Below are 25,331 nucleotides of genomic sequence, written 5' to 3' on the forward strand. Positions count from 1 at the left end.
AAAAAAGGAAAAAAGAAAAGAGTACTTGCAGGGATTATAAATAAGAATGTTGGTTCTCTGAATCAGAGGAACAGAGAGAAAGGAGCCTAGGGTATCGACAGGAAAAACTGTGAGTAGAATGGCAAGATATGGGAATTGTGGCTGTGACAAGAGTATTGTGGGATAGAGATGAAAGAGTAATAAGGTAAAAGAAAGATGGAAAAGGAAAGTGGAAGAAAAGAGAAAGAATTTAAGGATAAAAGAAAAGAAAAAATAACTGCATAAAAATATAAGTGATGCCAAGGAGAAAACGTAATTGAGATGATAATTCAAAATGAATATTATTTACAGTTGTGTGTGCCTTTTTGAGTGATGCTGCAGCAAATCACACTGAAGCATCTTTAGGCCTGTCATATAAGAATTAGAGCAATTCTAATATCAATTGTCTGCTTCAATTTTAAATCTGCCCTGGAAGTTAGGGTAGCCCCTGAAAATGACCTACGTTCCATGGGTGTCTGTTCTGTGAATGGATGCAGCTTGGGACAATACCAGTCAGTCCAGTTTAATCATCTTCTTGAGTTTTGTGGATTACAAGCTTTGTTTCATCTCTGAGACCACAATTAGCACTAAGTGTTTAGCCTTCCTTTTGATGTCTTCATGAAACAAAAGCCTCTATTTTGGAAGCAACTATCTAGAATTTCAATGCCAGCGAGTCATGGAACATCCAGTATATGATGAGCTGTAGCTCGTGGAGACTAAAACCATGACTAAGGCATTGAAGAGCGTGTTAATATAATTAATCAAAGGTCTTTGTGCTTTGCTTTGTTTTCCTTTTAGTGAAACTAACTTTGGAATATATATATCAAATCAAAAACTTTAGACAAGTGACTTTAATCTCATAGAGAATGTTCTTATTATCTGTAAATTGGGGGAAATAATATTGACTTTATAGGAAGGTTGTGAAAACTAAATGAGGTTGTGAATGCAGAGTGCCTGATATGATATAATGGCACATGAGGACATTCGAAAAAATGTTGACAGTTATCATCCATTTAATAATTTTTACTGTGCTCCTACTATGTGCCAGGCATCAATTTTATTAACATTGTTATCCTTTATTAAGGAAACATAGCTTTTAGCCACAAAGAATGTGGAGAAAATAGGTCTCAAACAATTATGGCCCAGATATTTTTGGCCTTATTCATTATTTCATTTACATTTAGGAACTAAGTATCATAAGAAAGAATAAAATAAATCTTAAAGATAAAAAGCAAAACAATGTGGAAATATAGATAAAAAGTATGGAAATACGGTTATTTCTTACTGATAGAATCAGGAAGATATCACAGAGAACGTAGTAATAGAATTTATTATAAAAAGAGGAGTGAAAATTCAGTGACCTATAAAGAAATGGGGTTGGGGAAGGAAAGAGGCTTCCAAGCTAGAGAACACAAGGACAAAGATGTAAAGACTACAAAATATATACAGTATCCAAGGAACATAAAATTATTGTTGTGACTGGACAACAGCAAATGATATCATAAATGATGGATTCCTCCTACATGTCAGTCACTAGGGATAGGCCCCTGCATACTGCTACACCAATTTCCACGTTCATGGAGTTACAAAACTTTGGGAGACGTGACCAAAGAAAAAGTAGAGCCAAATCAACGATGTTGAAGCAAATGGATGTTCTTCTGAAAATACGCAAAAATATGCAGAGGAATGGAAGCGTGGGAGCCCATGTTATAGGCAGACTGACTCAGTGGCCACACACATGGAGAAGCAAATTCCAGTGCTGTATATGCAGGGAGGGCTACACGAAGAGGCAGTTGGAACCCTGCTGTGAAAGTCCATGCTAAGCTAAACATACTTAACATGGGAAAGAGAGTTAAGACTTTGCAGTAGGATTATTAGAACTGGGAAAGACCTGAATTGAAAGTGATCTTGAGGACTCAAGAAGTTTGAAGGGAAAGAGTTGTGGTGTCTATAGTGGTTGCAAGAAAACGGGGAGGGAACAGGGGTCAGAAGTTAGAACAAATTAAGCTTAATAAACTGATTGACACTTACTTGGAGCTGCAAAGAAAGCAGATAGGAATTGAATTATTTAGCTTGGAAGAGGTCAGAACTAGCCCGCAGTGGAGATTTTATAGGCCTCAGGAAAAACACAGTGTTAAAGCTCTGAAAGGGATGAATTCATTAATAGAAAGTAGTAGGGAAAGAGGTGAAAGTTAACTATGGAAATGAAGCATCTTGGTAATAATATTGGGAGTTCTATACTATAGATGCATTCAAGGAACACAAACTCCATTTAGCTTTACAAATTATTACTTCTTTATTGTGAGGAGCAGATAATATGTAGGTGACTTGCTGTTCTTCCTTACTTCTTCAAACTTTCTTGGTTCCACTGTGGATCTCTAGATTCTCATGAGCACTAGGGTGGATTGAAAAAGAGAGAGCAATTTTCTGGTCCTAGAAAGCAGCTCTGAAAAAGGCAAAAACTGTGGATGAACTGAAGAAGCAGATTCACAAGAAGCTATAAGTTTCAGGCTCCCCATTTGTATGGGCCCCTTTCAAGGCCCTAGAAGGAACCCTAGCAACATGTTTATGGTCAAATGTTTTTGCAAATTTTTAAAAATTTTAACCTTTGTCAGTAAAGACTGCTGTCCCTGCTCATATTTTCCTTCCTTTGTTCTTCTCCTTGTATTTGGTGGTATAAGAGAGGCCAGAGCTTTTTCCTTTTTTTTTTGTTTTTTGGATCCAATGGAAAGGCTACATGCTTTTTATTGTTAATTTTTGGAAGTTGAGTTAAGGATGCATTGAGTTTGGGCTTAGTGGAACATATTTACATGTGGTTTTTAGTCACTTCTACATATGTTGTGATTACTGGTCATCCAGGTTTTAGCAGATATACCTCATATTGTACTGCAGGACTATGATTGTTTTTATTTTTGAATTTAATTTAAGTGAATACCAGAACTGGTTCTATTCAGAACACTGAACCTCAGTGTCACTTTTCCTTTTCAGACAGAAATCTCTATTTTTATGGAGAAATAAACAGAACTTAAAATTCTACCTTTCTTTGCTTTATTGGTAGAATTGTTTTTTATAAGGAAAATAGTACTCCTTGATAATATTTACTAATTATTTGTCATTTTTAACTACTTTCAACTCCATTTTATAGCTGAAGAAACTGAAGCATAGAGTTAAGTGATTTTTGCAGTGCCACTTAAGTAGTGGAGCTGGGATCCAGAATCAGGGACTCAGTGGCCTAAACCACCAGGGAATAATACTGGCTGCCCCTTCCTGGGTGGAAAGTCAGAAGACCCTGGCAGTAAGGGAGCTTGGATTGAAAGCTTAGACAAAGCGGTTAACTTCTTTGTGCTGTTTTCTCATCCAAAACCGAAGGTGGACTAGAATTCAGTGTTCTTAACTTTTGGGTGGCCGCATAATCTTTAAGAAGATGCTGAAAACTTTGACACCTTTCCTTGAAATAAGACAGCTGCACTTATACAATTTACATACCACCTTGGACAACCTAAAGCTCTTATTACCTCTGCCCTTGGTTAAAATGCCTTCAACTAGAAAATCTTTATGTTTCCTTTATACCTAGTATTCTGTTATTTTAAGAAAAGCTGACTTCTAGTTTGTATCAGGACATTTTAAAAGGGCAAGAGGTTATAACTATAGCCATCAACTGAGTGATGATTCAATGTATGTCTCACTTGCATTCTCTTTCTGCAACCTCTGCATGCTGCAGAAGTCTTTCACTTGATGATATTTTTTATTAAAAAAATATTTCAGGTGCATGTGGATTCATTGACTTTGAGAAAGTTGTGGAATTTACCTGAAGCTGATAAAATAACTTATGTCTTCCCAGTAAATTAGATCAGAAATACAACCAATAGCTCAATACCGAACTCAACTTGAAAGAATCTACTGTGAAATTAGGCTTCTCAAATGAGTGTAGTTTGACAAGGGGGCATTCATTCTTTCTCCTTATGAGGATGCTTTTACATTAGAATTTAAAAATGATGGCATGTTGTAGAGCCATAAACTTAATACATACCAAACTTTATGGCTTTCAAGATCAAAGGATTTAGTTTCAATCTAAATGTATGGATTTTTAAATTATAACAACAAAGTATTCCGCTAGAAAATAGATGGAGATATTTTATGTATTCTCTCTGTCACATAAGGAAATTGTATAACCAGGCATTCAAAATTATCTATGATTTAATGTACACAAGCAGGAAACTACTGTGTAGAATTATTTTTTAATATACTAGTACTATTCTGCCCTTGAGCAGAAATAAATTAATGTTTTGGTCTTTATTCTCTGACTTTTGGTTGAAAGATTATTCATTATTTTTGAATTTCAATGTGATTGCAAACTAAATGATGCAAGCCTCGGTAAAATAAAATACACAAAAGGCCAATTAACATGTTATCTCAATAAGTATAAAAAGAATGAAAGAACATACTGTTCTACACAGTAGCACATAATTAAGATGTAGTCATAAATCAGAGAAATTTTAGAACTTATTTAGGTGCACAGGTGGCTTTTAGAAAGATTGATTAGCTTCTTTTGCCCCCTTGAGATAAAAGCTCATAGGTATTCCAGAAAAAGTAAGCAGAATAGTTTCTCAGACTTCCCACAGTGTGCATGCTTCAGTGCAAACAGTGTGCCCGAGATATATGTTTGCCAAGTGTTCAGCTCCTTGTCCTTTCCTGTTCCAGATGCTCTCTACGATGTCATCACTGTGGGAGCTCCAGCTGCCCATTTTCAGGGATTCAAGAATGGTGGTCTTCGGAAACTGCTTCATAGATTTGAAACAGAGAGAAGAAAGTAAGTAATGTCAGAGAGGAGATACATATTACATTAATGATATTATCTTCCCTTTGGGAAAATCTGCATGTAAGATTAGGATAAAGAAGCTTGGTCCACTGAAACAAATAGCTCTTGACATCTGCAACCCGCTCATAGCTTCAGATTGTTGCATTGGCCAAAACTACTTGAGCAGAAATTAATTGAAATGTTTGAGTGTGTTGCTTATATAGTAGCACTGTGCTGGCAGAAAAAAAATCTGAAAGCCATGCTACTGAGAAAGAGAAGATGTTCTAGTATCACCATTGTTCCCTCAATGGAATGGTGTTCTAACAAAGATTTACCTGAAAACCCAGTGTAATTAAGAACCAAAGATACTTAATTAAGAGCATGATTCCTAATCTATTACACTGACCCTATTAGTGATTTCCAGTGTGTCCTGAGGTCTGATACATAACTGCACTACTATCTAACTGTGCCATTTGATGAAGAGACAGCAATACAAATTCTCTCAGTTCGGTGATGAGATTAATTTGGGAAGCTTTTCTATTTGTAAGAAAGGACATGACACAAAAACCTAAGCATCAACATTGTTCTTTATAATATTTGTTTGTTTGTGTGTTTGTTTTTGCATGGGCAGTTACTGGGAATCGAACCTGGGTCTCCGGCATGGCAGGCGAGAGCTCTGCCTGCTGAGTCACTGTGGCCCACCCTGTTATTTATAATTTTGATAGTTAATTTTTCCATTTTCTTTTGAGCTACTTTCAAACATTGTCTTATAAAAAAATTTCTATATCGGTAGTTTATCTCATCTCCCCACATCTCATTCAGTTGAGATTATCCCATGATCTTCTGGTTGCAAACCATAAAAAATGTATTGTCAAAGCATGAAGGATAACTTTCCTTTCAAGTAGTTACTTTTCTTGGAATCAGAACTCCAATTTTGAAAGTTAGAGAAAAATAGTTATTCTTTAGACACATTTGGTTTCATAGTAGTATAGAAAAATCTCTCTGAGAGGTAAAGCAAAAAAAAATTTTTTTTAAGTTTTAGCAATTTATTATGTGGTGCAAATGTGTGTGTGAATTATATCTATTTTTTAAGCAATTAAACTTTGGTACAATATTAACTTAGCTACAGCTTTTATTCAGATTTCTTCATTTACTTTTTTTTCTGATGGTAGAGAGGGTATATAATTCTATGAGATTGTATCACATATATAGATAAGAGAAACTATCACCACAGTCATCATATAAAATTGTAATATCACCACCAGAAAACTCCCTCAGATTGCACCTTATCACTTGTACATATCCCCTAAACTGAACCCCTAGCAACCATGATCTACTCTCTACTTCTATAATTTTATCTCTTCAAACATGCTATTTAAATGGACTCATGCAGTAACCACTTGAGATTGGCTTTTTTCACTCATCATAATGCCTTTGAGATTCATGCGAATTGTTGCATTATCTGTAGCGTATTCCTTTTTATAGCTGAGTAGTATTCCATTCTATGGAAACACCACAATTTATTTATCTAGACACCCATTAAAACACATTGTGGTTGTTTCCAATTTTTGATTGTTTCCACTTTGGGGCTGCAATAAAGGTTTCTAGGTTTTTCATGTAAATATAAGTCTTCCTTTCTCTAGAGTAAGTCTCTAGAACTGTAGTTGGTGGATCATATAGCAAATGACATATATAAGTGCCTATATAAGTAACATACACATAGTTAAGTGTATGTTTAGTTTCATAAGAGACTGACAAACTCTTTTCCTAAATGGCTGTACCACCAGCAATGTACAAGAGTTTATTCACTTTATATCCCCATCAGCTTTTGGTAATATGTGTATTCTTTCATTTATTTATTTTAGCTAGTATTTCATCATAGCTTTTATTTATCCTTCCCTGATGGTTAGTGTATTAAACAACTTTTCATGTGTTTATTTGCCATCTGTGTATCCTCTTTGGTTAAATATCATTTCATGTCTTTTATCCTTTTCTAATGGTATTGTATTTTTTTAATGTTGAGTTTTGAGAGTTTTTGTATATTCTAAATATGAATCTTTCCTTATATAATGATTTGCAGTTATTTTCAAAACTAGTTCAGTATTTGAAAATAAATCAATATAATCCATCATGTCAGCTGGCTAAAGCAGCAATTATTCATTCCTAGCATAAAGAAATGCTATTGATTTTAAGTGCTGAGCTGTTATTCTTTGACCTTGTTAAATTCACTTATTAGTTCTAAGAGGATTTTTGTAAATTTCTTAGGATTTCCAATGCAGCTAATGATCAGCATGCATATAGGGACATTGTCGTTTCTTCCCGTCCCATCTATATTCCATTTATTTCCATTTTTAACCTTATCACCCTTACTAAAACTCCTGATAGTATGTGGAATAGGGATCAGAAAGAAGATATTGCCTTTTTTTTTTAATCTTGGGAAGAAAACATTGATTCTTTCATCATTAAGTTTAATATAAGCTATGTATATTAGCATATTGAAGTGAATATGATTGAAAGGGGATTATAGTGCCATGTATTGCGCTGATTAATATACAATTATAAATAAATTTTCATATGAATTATTGCAAAGCTTCGATGGTTGACAAAGAGTCAATAGTAGTAGAGTTTGGGGGAAAACTAAATATCTGTGCTCTAGCCGATGTTCACAGGAAGGCATCAACAGTACCATAGAGATACCAGTGACAACTAATTGGGGGGGAGGAACAAATGGGAGGATAGTTTTGATTTGATGGTTTATGACATGTTTATAGGTTCTTTTTTGTTGCTATAAACGAATGAAAATTGTCTAAAATTGAGAGTGCTGCTGGTTGTACAGCCAAGTAAGGATACTGTTAGACATAGTTTATTTTGGACATTATCCATAATGCCCAATAGATTGAGGGAGCCAAAGGGCAAAATGACTGAGAAGCTGAATGGCAAACTGTGATACATATAAATGATAAAATATGATGTGGCTACAAAAAGGAAGGCTGTTAGGAGGCATACAATGAATTGAGTGAACCTCAGGGACGATGTGTTCTGCAAAATAAGCCAGAAACAAAAGAAACTATGGTCTCTTTCAGAAAATACTCATAAGAAAATTGGAGCCTAGATTTGTACGTTTTTAAGCAGCCATTCTTAGTCTGAAGTTGTAAATCTATTTCTAGATTCTGAGACATTGAGCAATTTATATATCCCTGGGACTTTGAATAACTCTGGGACACCTAAGACCCAGAGATGGAGTGCTACAGCCCTGAAAGTGAACATAGCTGTATAATAGCAGTCAAAGTCACTGAAGAAATACATCAGGCCTCAATTACAGTTAAAAACGAAGTCAATCTGGCTTCCTCTAAGGTAATCAGAGTACAGTGTAAAAGATGATGGTGTACGTACTCTAGACCTTCACCTGCTATATGAGACCAAAGGCAGAGTGGTTTATTATGTCTAGAACCTGCATTTTTATTTAGGTTAAATTAACCAGTCTTGATGGCTCATTTAAACAACACAAAGTCTTGGACTCTGAAATGGGAATGAAGCCTTGTAATTTTGTATAGCTTAATGTAATACCAGAATATATCTCAGATTATGGTGGGCTGATAATTAAAAAGTATTGAGTGTTGGTAGGGTCCCTTGAGGGTCCAAGGAGGGAAAAACTATATATATATTTATAGAACAGAATAGGCATTGCCTAAGCATCCCTATAGACTGGAAGAAAGATCAAAAGAGAAGGAGGAGGTATGACAGAGAAAATAGGATTTAACAAACAAGTATGCCTGCTGAATCACTATGTTAATATTCCTTCTAGCCTCCAGTGTTTTGGAGCAGCTGGAAGGAAAATTCTGAGATGGTGGAATAGTAGCCCATGACAAATTCTGGGATTTGTTCTGTATCTACTTTTTTGAGATATGCTTTGGAAATTGTTTTTTTTCTCTTTTTCTTTGTGTGTATGTTATATTTTACAATAAAAAAATAAAAAGTATATTAGCTATGAATAATGTGTAGCCTGTAGGGGAAAGGAGGGAGTAAAAGACAGGATTCTGCTCACTGGCTTTACTGGAAAAGGATGTCTTGTCATTATTGCAGTGGAGGGTGGAAGTCTGAGCTCTGCTCACTGACCCCCCTTCTAGAATCACCCTTTTGGTGGGGAAGGGGCACAATGTTTCTGTGGTATTCATCCTGAGCGTGTGGCAGATATTAGCTGTTATTTATGTAAAATATATAAACAAGTGTACTTTTGCTAAAAAAAAAATGTTTTACAACTTTCTATTTCAGTACATATAGATAATATCTTTCTAAAAGTTAAATAGGATTTTATTGATTGACCATGGCATGATTATCTGGCCAATACTCTTTTGATGACCACTGATATGTATGTTTTTTGTTGTATGGCATAACATATATACAAATCAAAGGAATAAAAATGCAATAATTTTCAAAGCACTCTTCAAAAAGTGGTTACAGGATAGATTCCAGAGTTTCTCATGGGCTACCATACAGTCCTCTCAGATATTTCCTTCTAGCTGCTCCAGAATATAGGAGGTAGCAGGTTTAAATACCTTTTTATCATCGCAATCAATTTTTTTTCTTCTTTTTTTGTGAACAATAACATATATATATAAAGCTATAAATTTCCAAGCACAGCACCACAATTAGTTGTAGAACATATTTCAGACTTTGACATGGGTTACAGTTTCACAATTTTAAGTGTTTACTTCTAGCTGCACTAAAATACTGGAGACTAAAAGACATAAATTTAATGATTCAGCGTTCATGTTCATTTGTTAAGTCCTATCTTCTATGTATAATTCCACCAAGACCTTTGATCTTTCCATCCCTCTCTTTGGGGTTCTTTGGGTGATGGCAATTCTAAATTTTTGATATTAGAAGGTTCTGTCACTAATATGGGGTAGGGAGATGGAACTATCTGATGTTCTGGAGAGGCTGGGCTAGGTTTCAGGACTTATCTGGACCAGGGACCCATCTGGAGGTTGTAGGTTTCGGGGAAGTTATTCTAGTGTCTGGAACCCATGTAGAATCTTATATATTGCCCTAAGTGTTCTTTAGGATTGACTGGAATGGTCCTGGTTGGGGGTTGGCAGGTTATGATAGGTAGCAAGGTCCACTTGAAGCTTGCATAAAAAGCAACCTGCAGAGTAGCCTCTCGACTCTATTTGAACTCTCTCTGCCACCGATACTTTATTAATTATGCTTCTTTTCCGCCATTTGGTCAGGGGAAATGTTGATCCCATGGTGCCAGGTCTGGATTCATCCCTGGGAGTCCTCTTCCACAGTGATGACCACTGATATTGTTTCTAAATTTTGTTATAGCCACCAAGGTTATAACACGTTATTATTCATGTTTCTGCAAACTTGTGTTGCTTCTTGCTAAATTCCTTGAGTGGAATTTCTCAGTTAAAAGATGGTTAGATTTTAGAGATACTGCCATGCTGCCCTCCAGAACAGTTTTATCAAAATGTATAAAAATCTGATTTCCTACACAATTTTGAACACTGGTCTTCAGACACCATCTCTGAGTTAAGCCCACTTATGTCTTGGGAGATCCGGGCATGTATTTCCAACCCTCCAGCAGATATCTCCACTTTAATGTTTTCTTCCAGACACCTCAAGGTTGACATATTAAATCATCTTTCATTCCCTCACTCTCTCAAGCTTCTTCTATCTGGGAGTTGCTTTTCAATTTGGAAGCCTGGAAATGCTTGACTTCTTTCCCTTCCTTGCTTTCATTAAAAAAAAAAAGTGATCAGTTTTATCAATTTTGCCCTCTTATTTCTCTATAATTATTCATTTCAATAACAAATTAGGGGTTAGGATAATACTACCCATAGAGACTGAATGTTCTGCCAAGCCTCTTAATCATGCTTTCCAACTTTCCAAACTCTCCTGAATTCTTCCTCCTAATATTTTATTTTTACTTCCCTTGTAGCCTTAATGGGTCACAGTTAAGGAGCTTTCATCCAGTCCATTTTCCTCACTTTGTTGGAATAACATTTCTAAAAGGCAAATAGAATCCTTTGATTTCATCATTTTAAACTCTTCTGAGCTGCCTTTTGCCTGGGGGATAAAATTGAAGGTATATAATGCATTTCCTTGTAAGATGGCCTTACTTTCTTCTCTAACTTCATTTGTCATCACTCACATCATCACCCCCCCCACACACACACACACACTTTCACACACTGCCCTTTATGGTGAACCGTTGCACGTTTCCTCAGTTGCAACCACAGATCTCAGCTTAAAGTGTCTGGAAGCTTTCTCTGACTCTTTCGCTAAGCTAGGTCTGCTTTAAGGCTCCAGTGTAAAAATTTCCCTAGGGACTTTTGTGGTTTGCTATAGAATCCCCAGGAACTAAGTTGATAAATGTTGTTGAAAGAATGAGTGAAATGAAAGTATTTCTTGTCATGGGAGTATAAGAAAGCACAAATTGCTCTGCTCAAAAAGATCAGTATGACTGAATTAGGTAAAAGAAAAACAAAGAACGTTTCCTTATGGGAAGTGTCTTGAACTCTACAAACAGCCGATTGTCAGATGTAAGGTTTGCTTACACCTCACTAAAAAAGGAAAATACACTTTTATGTGTTCTGATGGGAAAAGGTGACAACTGTTATAAAACTAACCAACTTAAAATCTGATTCAATATTAGTAATGCAGTAGTAACGTTAACATCTGATAAGTGGTGGCATAACAATAACCTACACAAAACTTATGAAGCAAATTATAGACTAAAGCTTAGGCAAAATGTACTATGTATGATGTAACAGTTAAGAATTTTTTTAAATTTATCTTTCCTTTAAAGAAAATGACTTGTTTAATTGTAATAAAAATGCTTGGTATTGATTCCAGAATATGTAATGACAATAAATTTGATGGAGAAAGCAGTGTCTGAGAATGACAAGAAACATCAACAGTCCTGATTGTTGGAGTTCAGAAAGCCATTAAATTTCTCACCCTTCAGATTTCTTATTTGCACTATCGATGTGATTGATTTGTCTTGATTTCCCAGATTGTTGGAAAGAGGGGTTAAAATATTGAGATATTTGAGGAAGAACTTACTAAGTAAATTATCACTATTTCTTAGGAAAATAATTTGGCTTTGCAATTGAACTTTTTAATTTCATGTAACTATTAAGATATGATTTCTGGCATTTAAAACGTAAATCAATAGGAATATCAGGGCATAAAAGAACTAAAAATGTTAAATCTCATAAGCAAATTACAGACAAACTAAAAACGCAATACAAAAACAGAATATGGCTTGAAGACTTATTTCTATAAATCAGGAGTAGTATTCCGCTAGAATAGAAACTAAATATATATATATATATATATATGTATTTATTTTAAACCATGGAACAGTTATATTGTCTCAGTTCATTTGCATTTAATTAAAGGAAGATCTTTAAACCCAGTGATTTCCAAAAATTTTTATAAGCTGTGTATATATCGATATATAATATCCTTCACCCCAAATGCAGAAAGCCACCAAAAAGGAAGTTGACTGCAGATTAATTGCTAGAGAAAAGAAAAATAATGTGTTACTAGAGATTTAAAAGCTATACTATATAGTACCTCATTCTTTGCAAGATTATAGTAAAACTATTAACTTAAAAAAAAAAAAAAAAAAACGAGGTGGGCCATGTCGGCTCAGTGGCAGAGTTCTTGCCTGCTGTGCTGTAGACCCGGTTTGATTCCTGGTGCCTGCATGTGAAAAACAAACAAAAACAAACAAAGAAAAATGAATGTGGTTGTTGAATCACTATATTAATATTTCTTCTAACCTCCAGTGTTTTGAAGTAGTTAGAAGGAAGAATCTAATATGGTGGAATGGTAGCCCATGACAAACTCTGAGGTCTGTTCTGTAACTTCTTGTTGAAGTATGCTTTGAAATTATTGCTTTTTTCTTTCTTTGCTTTGTACATATGTTATATTTTACAGTAAAAAAAAGTTTTAAAAATTGTACGCCTGGAATTTATATCATAGAAAAATCATACAGTGGTTTTTCTATTATGATAAAGATAGTATTATTGCAGAATCTTTAATAAATGGGATCTTGCCTGAATAATTCCAATGCTGTCCTCCCTGACATCACGCTGGCCTCATAAGAAGTGATTGCAGTGACCCAGTCAGAGGAGAAAGGTGGTGTGAGCTAGCATGGTGTAGGCATAGATAGAGAGAAGGAGATTGATTAGAGAGATTTAGCAGAACTTGGTAATTGCTTGGATTACATGCATATGTTTGGAAAGGGAAATAAGAAACTAGCAGTATCAAGGAAGACATCAAGTTTCTGTGCAGCATACCCGGAGTATTCTGGTGCCATTCATTGCCCTTGGGATGTTATTGTTTCTAATGTAATTTCTTTCAGATATATTCACACACCTTGCAATCCATCTAAAGTATACAAGCAGATTAGTGATTCACATTATCAGCACATAGTTGTGTGTTCATCACCATGATCATCTTAAAACATATGCATTACTCTAGAAAAGGAAATAAAAAGAGAAGAGAAAATCCCAAACATCTCATACCCCTTATCCCTAGTGTTACACTCTATGAAATTTTAAGGCTTACAATAGTGGTAGGTTGAGTAAGACTGTGTAGCATTGTCAGATATATATATATCAGTGGAACAGAACATAACATCCAGAAATAGATCCATACAAACTCTAGAACCATTTTTTAAAATATATTTACACGATCATAATAGTACTTACAGTTCAACAACTTCAGGTATTTCCTCCTGGCTCTTGTAAAATTCTAGACACTAAAAAGAAATATTTCTATGAATCAGTAGTCACTGTCATTTATTATAACCTAATTTCTCAGTTACACTTCTCCCTCTCTTTTAATCTTTCTTGCAGTCTTCAGGAATATCTGGACAAGGACTGTTTAACTTCTTCCTGCTGGAAAGGAGTGTTGACCTTATGAGATAGAGGAATAAATCTGGTTGATGTTCTTGGAGAGACTGGTACCTCTTGGTTTCAGGGCTTAACTTGCGTAGGATCAAACTAAGAAAATAAACTTACTAAGAGGAACTTTTATAAAGACTAGGTGGAGATGAGGGCACTCCCTAGGGTTTTCAAGAATATTGTTGGTTGGGGTTTGGCATACCCTGGTAGTCTGCAGCGTCTGGCTAAAACTTGCATAAGAATAACTTCCAGAATGACCTCTCGACTCTATTTGAAATCTTTTAGTCACTGAAACTTTACTTTCTTACATTTATTTTTCCCCTTTTTGGTCAAGAAGACATTCACAATCCCACAAAGCAAGGGCAAGGCTCATCCCTGGGAGTAGTGTCCCATGTATGGGGGAGGATAGTGTGTTTATTTGCAGAGTTGGCTTAAAGAGAGAGGCCACATCTGAGCAACAAAAAAGGCTCTCTGAGAGTGACTCTTAGATATAATTACTTGTAGGCCTAGCTTTGCCATTGCAGAAATAAGCTTCCTAAGGGCAAGCCTCAAGATCAAGGGCTTGACTTGTTACTTTGGGAGTCCCGAATGCCTGAGAAATTATCAGGAATTCCCAAGGTGGGGACATTTAATTAATTCCACATTTTTCCCCAGGCTGTCAAGAGAATTTTGCAGATACTTCTTAAATTTTCTGCCCAAAATACTCTGGAATATGTCCAGGTATTACATTAACTTGTATAGGATAATAATTTCTCATTTCCTATTCTAGAGTGGAACTAATTCTTCATCTTTTTGACAGTCTTTTGAAGCATAGAAGCATCTGATTTTGAGGAGTTCCCATTTATCTATTTTTTCTTGTGCTTTGGGTATAAAATTTAGGAAGCTACCTCCTATTACTAGGTCTTGAGGGTGTTTCCCTACATTCTCTTTAAGGAGCTTTATGATACTAGTTCTTATATTTAGGTGTCTGATCCACTTTGAATTTAATTTTTGAATAAAGTATAAAGTATGTGTCCTCTTTCATTCATTTGGCTATTGATATCAGTTCTCCCATGCCCATTTATTGAAAAGACTGTTTTGTCCCAGTTCAGTGAATTTGGGAGCCTTGTTGAAGATCAGATTACCGTGGATTTGGTGGTCTATTTCTGTGCTTTCAATTTGATTCCATTAGTAAATACTTCTGTCTCTGTGCTAGTACCATGCTGTTTTGACCACTGTGGCTTTATAGTAAGTTTTAAAGAGCTATGCTCTTTATTGTTCAAGAGGTCATAAAACACAATTAAGAGTTCAAAATGTATAATAAAAAAGATCTGGATTTGAACCCTGGCTGTACACTTACTACTGTGTAATCCAGGCCAAGTTATTTAACTTCCAGCCTTCAGTTTCCACATCTGTATAATGGAATTATATTTATTCTTCAAAGAGTTGCTGTCAGGATTAAATGAGATAATTCCTAAAAACCATTTAGCAGAGTGCTAGGGCCATAATGTACATCCAATAATTATTATTTATTAAAACAATAAATAAGAGATGGAGATAGATAGGTAGATAGATAGTCAGAAAGAGTGAGTGATTTGGGTTATTAATATAAATTATATAGTATAAGTTATAAAATAAAACTTAATTGCTTTATTAGAGATTCTATGAAAATGTATTATCAGTTTTAACAGGGAAAAAATGAAAGGCCTCATAAATGTACCTCCTGTTTTCCTGTATTCTTAACTTAAAATCATAACCACCAACAATATAAATATCATATGCTGGGATCATTTGCTTTTTTAAAAAAAGAGCTTTATTATGCTATAATTTGCATACAATCAAATTTACCCATGTTGAGGGTACAGTTCAGTAATTTTTGCTAAATTACAATCCAAAAATTGTCACCCAAAAAAGATCCCTCATGTGCATTTGCAGTCAAGGGAACACTTACATTTGTAGAGTACCTGGGAATGGTTTTTGTTTTTTGTTCATTATCTTACTCTGTACATTCTGTAGGTGTATAAGTGGATAAGGTCCAGAATGGAACTGGAAAGTTTTTCGTGTCAGATGGAATCACATGGCTGGGACCTTGTTTGAGCATCACTCCATCAAACCTTGGTAGAGGAATAATCATAAAAATACCAGAAGTCGAACTAGAAAGAAACGAAACTGACCAGATAGTTGAAAATGAGCAAGGAAATCCAGGATGAATGAACTCAGGAAAAAGTAGGAATAGGCCATGGAATGAAGTAAAAATACATTGGACTTTGGATCATCCGAGATTGGAATCCCAAATCCAATGCTTCAGACTTGTGTTACAAGATCTATCAATTGAATGGCAACAATAATTCCTATCTCACAGGATTATATGAGATAATTTTAATTAAGTATAATTGTTTATTTAAAGGGTGTATAATAGTGCCTGAAAAATTTTTATTAGGACAAGAATGAGGGTAAAGAAAGAATGTATATAAAAGATGGGTTTTAATGGCCAAGAAATTGCAGTTAAAAACTTGCACGCTGGTATAGTAGGAGCCACTGCAATCAAAGCCAATAGACAAATTTCCTTTGAGGGGACATTTGAGCAGAAATGAATTTTAGTTTATTTCCCTCTTACTTAATATCACTTGTCATAGAGCTAAAAATGGCAGAATCAAGATTTGATCAAAATAGTCTCCTGATTCCAAAATTGCCTTGAAACCAAGACTGACTTTTTAAAACAAGAATTGCTTTAAAAATAAGCATCAATTTAAACTTAGATTACATAGCACATTTAATTATCTAAGTGAAATCCATAGGTGGTAAATAAAACAAATGTTATCTAGTTTCTACTTCTTTTTCTTGAAAAGAATGCATTGGGTAAAGCTGAGATATGTTTTGTTTTGTTTTTCTTCTACAATTTCATGTAGCAAATTGTTAAACCCTGAGACACTAGAAAAGTATATTTGCACTAAGGAGCAAATTTTTATTTCTTATCCACATGGTTTTCTTCCTAGTTAGAACTGACAGCATGTCTATTCTCCCATCTCAAGTCAAAAGATGATGTTTTTACAAGTAGTGCTTGATATGGGAAACATACCTGGGAATCCTTCTTATATTGTTCTCTGGAGATTTAATTCTGCTGTAGGTGCAGCAGCACATGATTCCACAACTGCCAGGAAAGCATTTTTCCTAACCTTGTTGACCCTTTCCTCTTCTCCCTTCTTTCTCATTTCCTTCTTTCTTTGTTGCCTACTTATTCTCTTTCATCTACTTTTTGTTATAAACCCACGGCTAAATCAAGAGCTTGGGTGAGTGAATGGGGTAAGGAGTGGAGATAGTAAGATAAGAAACAGAGTGAGTTCAGGATGTGGTAGTTGTGGTCAGAGAAACTACTTTAGTTCTCTTTCCTTGTCTTTCTATGTTCTTTAGATCCTAAGCATAAGAAAGGCATTTCACTGTCTTAGAGTACTTTTTCTCTCAAAAAAGATGGTAATGATAAAGACAAGGTGGGGGACGAGTTTGTAGACTATTGCAGTAATTCTGGCATATTCTAGGGTGGTGGTTGTGAGTCTGAGACCAGTCAAGTGCTCAGATTGTACATATATTTTGAAGGAAAAGGCAGAATTACATGAAAAGTTGGATGCAAGGTAGAGAGAAAAGTCATTGGCCACACCAAGGATTTTGTTGAGCAACTGGAGAAACGGAGTTGCTATAACCAAGATAGACATGAATGCAGAAGGAGCTGGTTGTTGAGCATGGGTAGCAGATCAGGAGCTCAATTAGGGATATGTTAAGTTTGAAGTGGAGCTGTCAAGAGGACATCATTTTTTTTTTTCAATTGTGGTTCCTGGAAAGTTTTCGTCTAAACTTGTAAATTTGAGAATCATTGGCACAGCTGAGTTCTTTTCGCTGCGAGACTAAATGAGATCACTTAGAAAGGACATGTAGATAAAAAAAAAAAAGGAAAGATTTCTAAGCCCTGAAACACGCCAACATTAGAGGATGGGGAAATAAGGAGGATCAGCAACACGGACTGAGATGGAAGATACTCTCCAATATATATGGATCCTTGCTTTAATTGTGGTTTGTCTAACAGAATATTTGAATATGAATATTATTTCACTATGTGTTTATTTCCATCTCCAAAATGATCTGATACCCACAGTAACAACATACATACATATATACACATGTTTATGGACTCCATGAAATCAATAAAAAATTTGTTATAGAAATAATTTCAATTTTCATTATCCATAATTTGCTGTATTATTTATATCCTATAAAATATTTTTTATCCTGCAAATATTTTATCTTCTGGTTATGTCTGATTGATAGTTGGTTAAAGTGTTTGGATTCAGTTTAAATTTCAGGCCACTATAAAATAAAATTTAGCTATATTCCTTTTATGTAGATAATTAAATTATACTCATAATTTTCCATTTAAGAAGCTATAACTATTAAACTATATGACATGTTTGAAAAATAAGACACTGAACAGGTAGATGAAATTTATGTATACTAAAATTGTTTTTTGGATGGTGACAATTTTTTCCATATCATACTATTTCATCCTGGACACCAAAATTGTTTTTTATTGTGGAAAATTATTGTTTCAGCCCCACTAGGTAAAATGTTCATTATTAAAATACTTCATCGGAAGCTCTAATGTTTGATACATAACTCAAGCTCCAAAGGAGATTGACTTAGCAGAAGGAGGCCAGAGTTGAGCTGATGTCCTATGATGATGATTAAAGACTGTGTTGGGTGGATATGGGGACATGGAATGAGAGAGGAGGGAAAGCATATTGGGAGAGAAAGGAAGAAAGGATGATTGAAAGGACTGGAAGATGGGTAATTAATATGTTAACAGGGATGTAAACCAGGGCTCAAATTCTTGAAGAAGTTACAAATAAGCTAGTTGCACCATTAGACTAGATGGAATTGAAAGAAGCACTACCAAGACGGTTGGGCATATGACTTAAATAAATGCTGAAGAGCTTCTGTTCTTAAAGTGTTTCTTGTTAAGATAAGACGAGCAGGAGTAGGGCCTGTCAGCAGAGAGTTAACCAAGAGAACTGCCAACCTCTGACTGTTTTTGTTCCAATTTCTGTTATGTGGAGTTACCAGAATTGTGCTATCCATCAGCCTCTTTTCATGACTGCTGTTGAAAAGTGTGTTTATATGAATGTGAGGTTCTGGAGTGGTGGCCTTCACAGGAGGGCAGAGGAGAGGAAGAAATGTTGCTGTTTTGTACCAAATAAATGCATCCATTTTTAAAATAAAACAGCTTCTTGATTGTGGGAAAAAAAGAGCACAGGGAGTGACAACATATGAGAAGGGACCCAAAGCAGTTTGACCTGAATGTAAGGATGGAGAGTAAAAGCAGTTTTGTAAAAGTTACTAAAAAATTAAGTAAGTTAAGGAGAACTTTTAGCAGAGTCATTGTACAGGAAGACTGAGGATTTGGAGGGATATCATAGAATCAAAGCAATGGGATCAGGTTTCTCTAATGGCGCTCACGGTCTACCTGCATCTGCCTTTCTTGATGTGTTTGTTACAGATCTTGCAAACTACTGAATCAGGATCTCTTGGGTTTGCCAAGGAATCAGGTTTTTTTTTTTTTTTTTTTTTTTTTTTTTTTTTTTTTTACGAACACCCTAAGCCTGTCTTCATCCCCAAATGAATCATTTGCCTGCTAAAATGTGAGCGCCAACCTGGATGGGATATAAAGAACGAACATGTGAGAAATAAATCTTGAACATGGGTGTGTTGGAATGAAATAGACAGGGAACGCTAAGGGAATTACTTTTTTTTTTTACATGGGCAGGCACTGGGAATCAAACCCAGGTCCTCTGGACTGGCAGACAAGCATTCTTGCCTGCTGAGCCACCGTGGCCCGCCCTCTAAGGGAATTTGAAGAGGAAAACATGTGTAGAAAAAATAATGACAGTAATTAAGGTTCAGGGGTTAAGTAACAGGGAATTGCCAGGAAAGAATGCTATTAAGAAAGAAAGAAGGCAGTGGTGACAGGAATCAAAAACAATGCATGGGAGGGAGCGTGTGAGAGGCCAGATACGACATGCTCAAAAAGAGCACAGCCATGAGAAGAGAAAGAGGGAGGGCCATACGATGTTGTTGACACTCTGGCTTTCCAAGAGCTAAGCTGTAGGTGCCCTGACAGTATCTGTGTTAATTTGGTTCCTGTGTCAATTTGGCCAGGAGATGGTGTCCAGTTGTCTGGTCAGGCAAGCACTGGCCTAACTGTTACTGCAAGGATAATTCATGACTGCTTGATAAATCAAAGGCTGTTTTATTAGATCATCAGCTGATTGCATTTGTAGCTGATAACATCTTTAATCAACTAAGGGCACATCTCCCACAAACAATATAATCCAATCAGCTGGATTTGATCCAATTGATTGAAGACTTTTAAGGGAGAAGAGTGAATTTTTGCTGCTTCTTCAGCCAGCAAACCTCTTCTGTGCAGTGTGTTAAGACCCTTCACTGGAGTTGCCAGCTTGCAGCCTGCCCTACAGATTGGGGATGCTTGCATTCCTGTGGGCACATGAGACACTTTTATGAGTATTATATTTACAGATGTCTCCCATGGGTACTGTTATTCTAGAGTGTCTTGACTAATATAGCATCTAAAAGATGACACCGGAAAGCAAACCCAAATAACAGAAGAACCCAGCTGCAATCATGAATACCACAAAATGGGCTAACCTAAGCAACAGAAATTTATGGGCCCATAGTTTTGAGGCTAGGAAAAGCCCCAAACTGAGGCATCAGCAAGGCAGTGTCTTCTTCCTGAAGACTGTGGTGGTCTGGACCTGGCTGCCAGGGAGCCTTGGGTCTTTGGATTTTCTGTCCTATAGCCATGTCCTCTCCTTTTCCTTCTGGGTTCAATTGACTTCCAACTTCCGGCTTCAGTTGACTTCTAACGTGTCTTCTCTATGTCTGAATTTCATTCTGCTTATAAAAGACTCCAGTAATTTGGATTAAAGCCCAACCTTATTCACTTTGCCACAACTTAACTAAAAAATAGCATCTTTAAAAGATCATATTTACAGGGGGTTAACAACCACAGGAATAGATTAAGAATATATTTTTCTTCCGGAGTACATAATTCAACCTACCTCAGTCTGTAGTAGATGCTACTCTGCAGTCAGAGCTGCTGGATATCAAACCTCATTCCCACCCTGATGTTGCAACAATATCTTTAGACAATAATTTCTTTGCAAAAAATAACACCGGGTTGTTTGACTTACTAGAGTCTTTGGTGGATTAAACTTTGTATCCACTCTGAGTGCAAATGACCAGGAAAATATCCCATTGCATGTTTTTTTTAAAAGTCTTTTATATGCCCGCATGAGATTTTCAGTCTCAACCAGGCAACGAGCCAGAAAGAGATATAAGTAATTGATAGACTGTTTCTTTCTCCTTCTGGCAATTGTCAATTACTTTAATTTTCATTAAAAATATATAACAAGTAGTTAAAATATGTTTTATTTTAAGCTCCTGCTTCCGGCATTTAAAAATCTAGGAGCCAGACATTGGGAACAAAACTCCTTCTGAGAGTATCAGAGACCAGCAATGTGTTTCTTAGCCCTGATAAACCTGTATTCCTTCATTGATTTCTTGTCCTATCCTTTGAATAGCCCAAGCAACAAAGGACATTTCTTTTAATAATTTTGCAAAAAACATTAGTAGGAATATTCAATATCCTTTTGCAAAAGAGCATCGTCCCCTTGAAGATTCTGATATTTTCCCTGAAAATCATTAGTGTGAAAGAAAGGGAAGAGAGAGAGTATGTCCTAGATGTTCATTTTTCTTAATGGCTTCTAATTTTTCAAAATGAGAAATGGACTTATGAGAATTTAAATAATTTGCCTAGTAAATGTAGGGAAATATTCAATAACTACTCAACACAGGCTGCAAGCTATTGTGGACCAGGCTTTTACAGCTGATGTAAAGGATGTAAGTGAGTGTTCTGTGAAGGCATTAGCCATGACTTCCCTCTCCCTCCCTTGTTTTACTCTTTTCCCTTCTGGAATGTTGCCTTTGTCTTTTCTAATGAAATTGTTCAGTTTTCTTCACTCCATAGACTCCCTACTACCATTATTTGATCAGTTCATAGGTGATGATTATAAAAGCCAGTAATCCATCAATTAATAATCAATTTTAAATCTTTTTGCAAATTAAATGGGAAACCACAAGGGACAAACGGGTGGTGATAAAATAGTATAATGGATTTTTTTTTTGCCAAAAATCTTTTCCTTTCCAATAAAATTTTCCGTATGTCCACTTGCATTAATTTATTTCACCCCATTTCTTGACTATTTAAAATTTAACAAGCCTCCCCTCCCCAAGTATTATGGGAAAAAATATAACAGTGTTTATTGAATACTTGGTCAGCACCAACCTCTATTTTAGGTACTTAACTTGAATGAGCTTCAGTCTTACCCACCACATAGAATTGTTTGGATAATTATTCCCACTTTCCAGATGAGGAAGCTGAAGGCTTCCCAAAGTCACCCAGTTAATAAGCCAAGATGTATATTCAGATTGGCCTGAATATAAAACTTTCTTGCTTTTCCCTTTCCATGGCCTAAAATTAATTAGAACTTAGTGTTAATTATAATTTATTTGAATACTCATACCTGACATACATAATCATAAAGTCTTTTCTTCATGTTTGAGCAAGGACTAGGCTTCATTACTGAGTTTTAAAAGTATCCTTGTCAAATTTCTTAAAAACTCTAGAATATTGTAAAAAAAAAAAAAAAAAACTCTTAAAACAGGTCTTATCTGTTCAGTAAGAAGTGATAGTGTTTGGAGTTTCTCTTTATCGTTTGCCTTTTGGGATTAAGAGCTGCAAATTCTTTCTGCTTTTGTGTAATTTGCCTTTATCTTTGTTGTTGCAGTACTGGATACCAGTTTATTTACTATTCACCTGAAAACACAGCCAAAGCAAAAGAAGTTCTCAGCAACATCAATCAACTACAACCTCTTATAGCAACCCATGCAGACCTACTACTTAATTCAGCAAGCCAGCATTCTCCAGACAGCTTGAAGAACTCTTTAAAGATGCTTTCAGAAAAAGTAAGATCCAAATCATTGCTACAGTGGGGAAAATGAAATAGTCAAATTCCCATCAGAGCTGCTTTCCGCATACATTGCCTTTCATAGCATCTGGAAATGTAAAATAGACTAGGTTAAAAAGTAGGCTTCAAAGTATTGCCACTGGATCAAAATGAATTGGCTTCATTCTCTTTTCAAATCTTACTGAGTATTACTTTTTTTTTTCCCTGTTAGGAAATGAAACATGTTAGTGGTTGGAGAAGATTTTTCTCTTTTCCTTGACATCTCTCACTCTCTTTTGTCTGTGGTCTTATTAAATGAATTCAATTAGATTTTGAAAATTATTTAGTTTCCTCTTTTCCTCTAGTGATTACTTAACTTCTCATATGAAGCTATACATTTGAATACATTTGAATAAGAATGTCACTCCATTTGAAAGCAGAATTTTGTGGGCAGGGGGTTATTCCTCTGCCTCAGTTTGCTTTTGACATTATATGAACATTTCTAGGAGTACTAATTATTGTTTAAAATATAATGGGGCCAAAACCTTTGTTTTTCCAATGGAGTCTTACATTTGCATTTGCCAAAGCAAAAAGTCACCTGCATGGGGTCCTTAGTAGTTATTCAGCATCAACCTCAACAACCAGTTAGGGCAGCTGTATGGTATAGAGAAGACCAAGATAGCAAAAAAAAAAAAAAAAAAAAATTACAGCTTGATCTTACGTGTGAAGTCAGATATCCTGGAATCTGAACCTCATGTGCTCATCCTTCACCTCTGCTTTCAGAGAACGCCTTGCTATTTATTATAAGATACACCCAGTGAATATGCCCTTGAAGAGACTGACCAAAGAAATTTCACATGCAATTGCAATAATTCTAGAATAATCTCCTTAAATAGTTTTTCACCTCCCCAAGAACAGATTCATAGTAACCTAAATATTATGCAGTATATAATTTTGATTCAGATATATTAATTTCTAATATCACCTTGTACTTATTTAATTTTTAATTTAAAGCATACTTTCACATGTTTTTTCTCATGGAAGGAAAGTAATATCTTTTCTCATGAAAATTAACTAATGTCTATCTGGAAAGGTCAAGCAAATTGTCTAATAAATTGAAAAGCACAAAATCAAAACTGAAATCTTCCTATTCAAATGTGACATTCCTTCCTTGTCAGGCAGGTGCCTCCATCATGAAAAGGGAGGAAAATATTGACTGTCATTTTACGAGTACCTGCTTTGTGTCAAATGGAATGTTAGGGGCTTCGTGTCTTTTGTTATTTCATTTGATCTGCATAATCACAGAGTATATATTATCATAATTTCACAAAGGAAAAGACTGAAGCTCAGAGATGTTAAAAATAAACATAAAAGGTCATGCACCTGGATTCAAGTCCAGGAATCAAACATAACCAGGATTCAAACACAAGTCTAGTTGACACTGGAGTGTAAGTTCTGTTTGGTATTCCCTATATAACGTAGGCTTTTTTTCTCATATTTTGTTCTTTAGAATTTATTTTTGGTAGACAAACACCTCAGGAACACTTTTTAATATCTAATAGTCAATAAATATGTCTTACTGACTAGAGAGAAAGGAAAAAAAAAGGAGATTGTTGCAGAGTAAAATAATGTAATTTATTTTTGGCTACTTTCCATTTTGGATTTGTAAATGACGTGGAGCCTTTCTGGATTCACCTAAGCTGAAAATTTTAACAAATAGGATATCACTGCAGTGGTTACAGCACAGTATTTATATTCTTCCTCTGCATTGGGCAGGGATTTGTCATTTCATACATCATTTACAACTTGCTGCAGTGATGTGCTGGGGGGTGGCTATTTTCTCCCCCTTTAATTCAGCTTTGCTCTAACTTTTTCCCATATGTTTTCCTACTGAGTAGACAAGCTTTGTCTACTAATAAATCTGTCAGCCCTTGAAGCTAGGAGGATCTTTTTAAAGTTGGATTTGCACATCATGCATTTGTTTTTTAAGAATTCATGCCTGGAATTTTAAAGAATTATTTAAGATAATAGACATTTGCAAAGTCTATGAAGACTTTTAATAGTTCATGGTTTAAAATAGAGTATGATCCATGAATTTAGCATGCAAGAAAATAGTTTTAGTGGCATGTTAAAATTGTAATATAATTTAATATTAAGATTTTAATAAAATCCAATCTGTAGATTAGAATAAAAATCCTCTCTTCATTGTTAGTTCCCTTATTTCTTTTACTGAATCTGAGCTGCATGTTTGGGAAGTGAGTTGCTTTTTTATGCACTCATTCTGATGGTATATTTAAGACATAATAGAGGTGGTCTATATTCATACTTATAAGAAAACCCTGAAAGTTCTCTAGCCTTTGAGCAGGTGAGCATGGGAGAGTTCACTGCAGTAGAAAGGGGAAGTAGAAGAAGGCTGGGGGTAGCCCATGGGTACGGTGGAGGGAGACATTCAGCTATTTTGTTATGGGATGGCATTTCTCCTCTCAGGTAAGGCATTGATCTGGAGATTATAGTAATGGAAGCAAGTGGCAGTTCAATATA

At 35.4% G+C, this 25,331-nt stretch overlaps 1 protein-coding gene across 14 annotated transcripts in view; it reads left to right on the forward strand.

Annotated features, from left to right (window-relative positions):
• INPP4B (inositol polyphosphate-4-phosphatase type II B) overlaps nt 1-25,331 on the forward strand; it is a 934,219-nt gene that overhangs the window by 755,855 nt on the left and 153,033 nt on the right. For all 14 annotated transcript variants that reach the window (XM_077139955.1, XM_077139941.1, XM_077139945.1 and 11 more), the window contains 2 exons: nt 4,720-4,828; nt 22,632-22,809. In XM_077139955.1, the coding sequence (XP_076996070.1) occupies nt 4,720-4,828; nt 22,632-22,809 (287 nt within the window). The remainder of the gene's footprint in view (nt 1-4,719; nt 4,829-22,631; nt 22,810-25,331) is intronic.

This window comes from Tamandua tetradactyla, chromosome 22, assembly GCF_023851605.1.
Source record: "Tamandua tetradactyla isolate mTamTet1 chromosome 22, mTamTet1.pri, whole genome shotgun sequence".
In the NCBI taxonomy this organism is placed as follows: domain Eukaryota; kingdom Metazoa; phylum Chordata; class Mammalia; order Pilosa; family Myrmecophagidae; genus Tamandua; species Tamandua tetradactyla.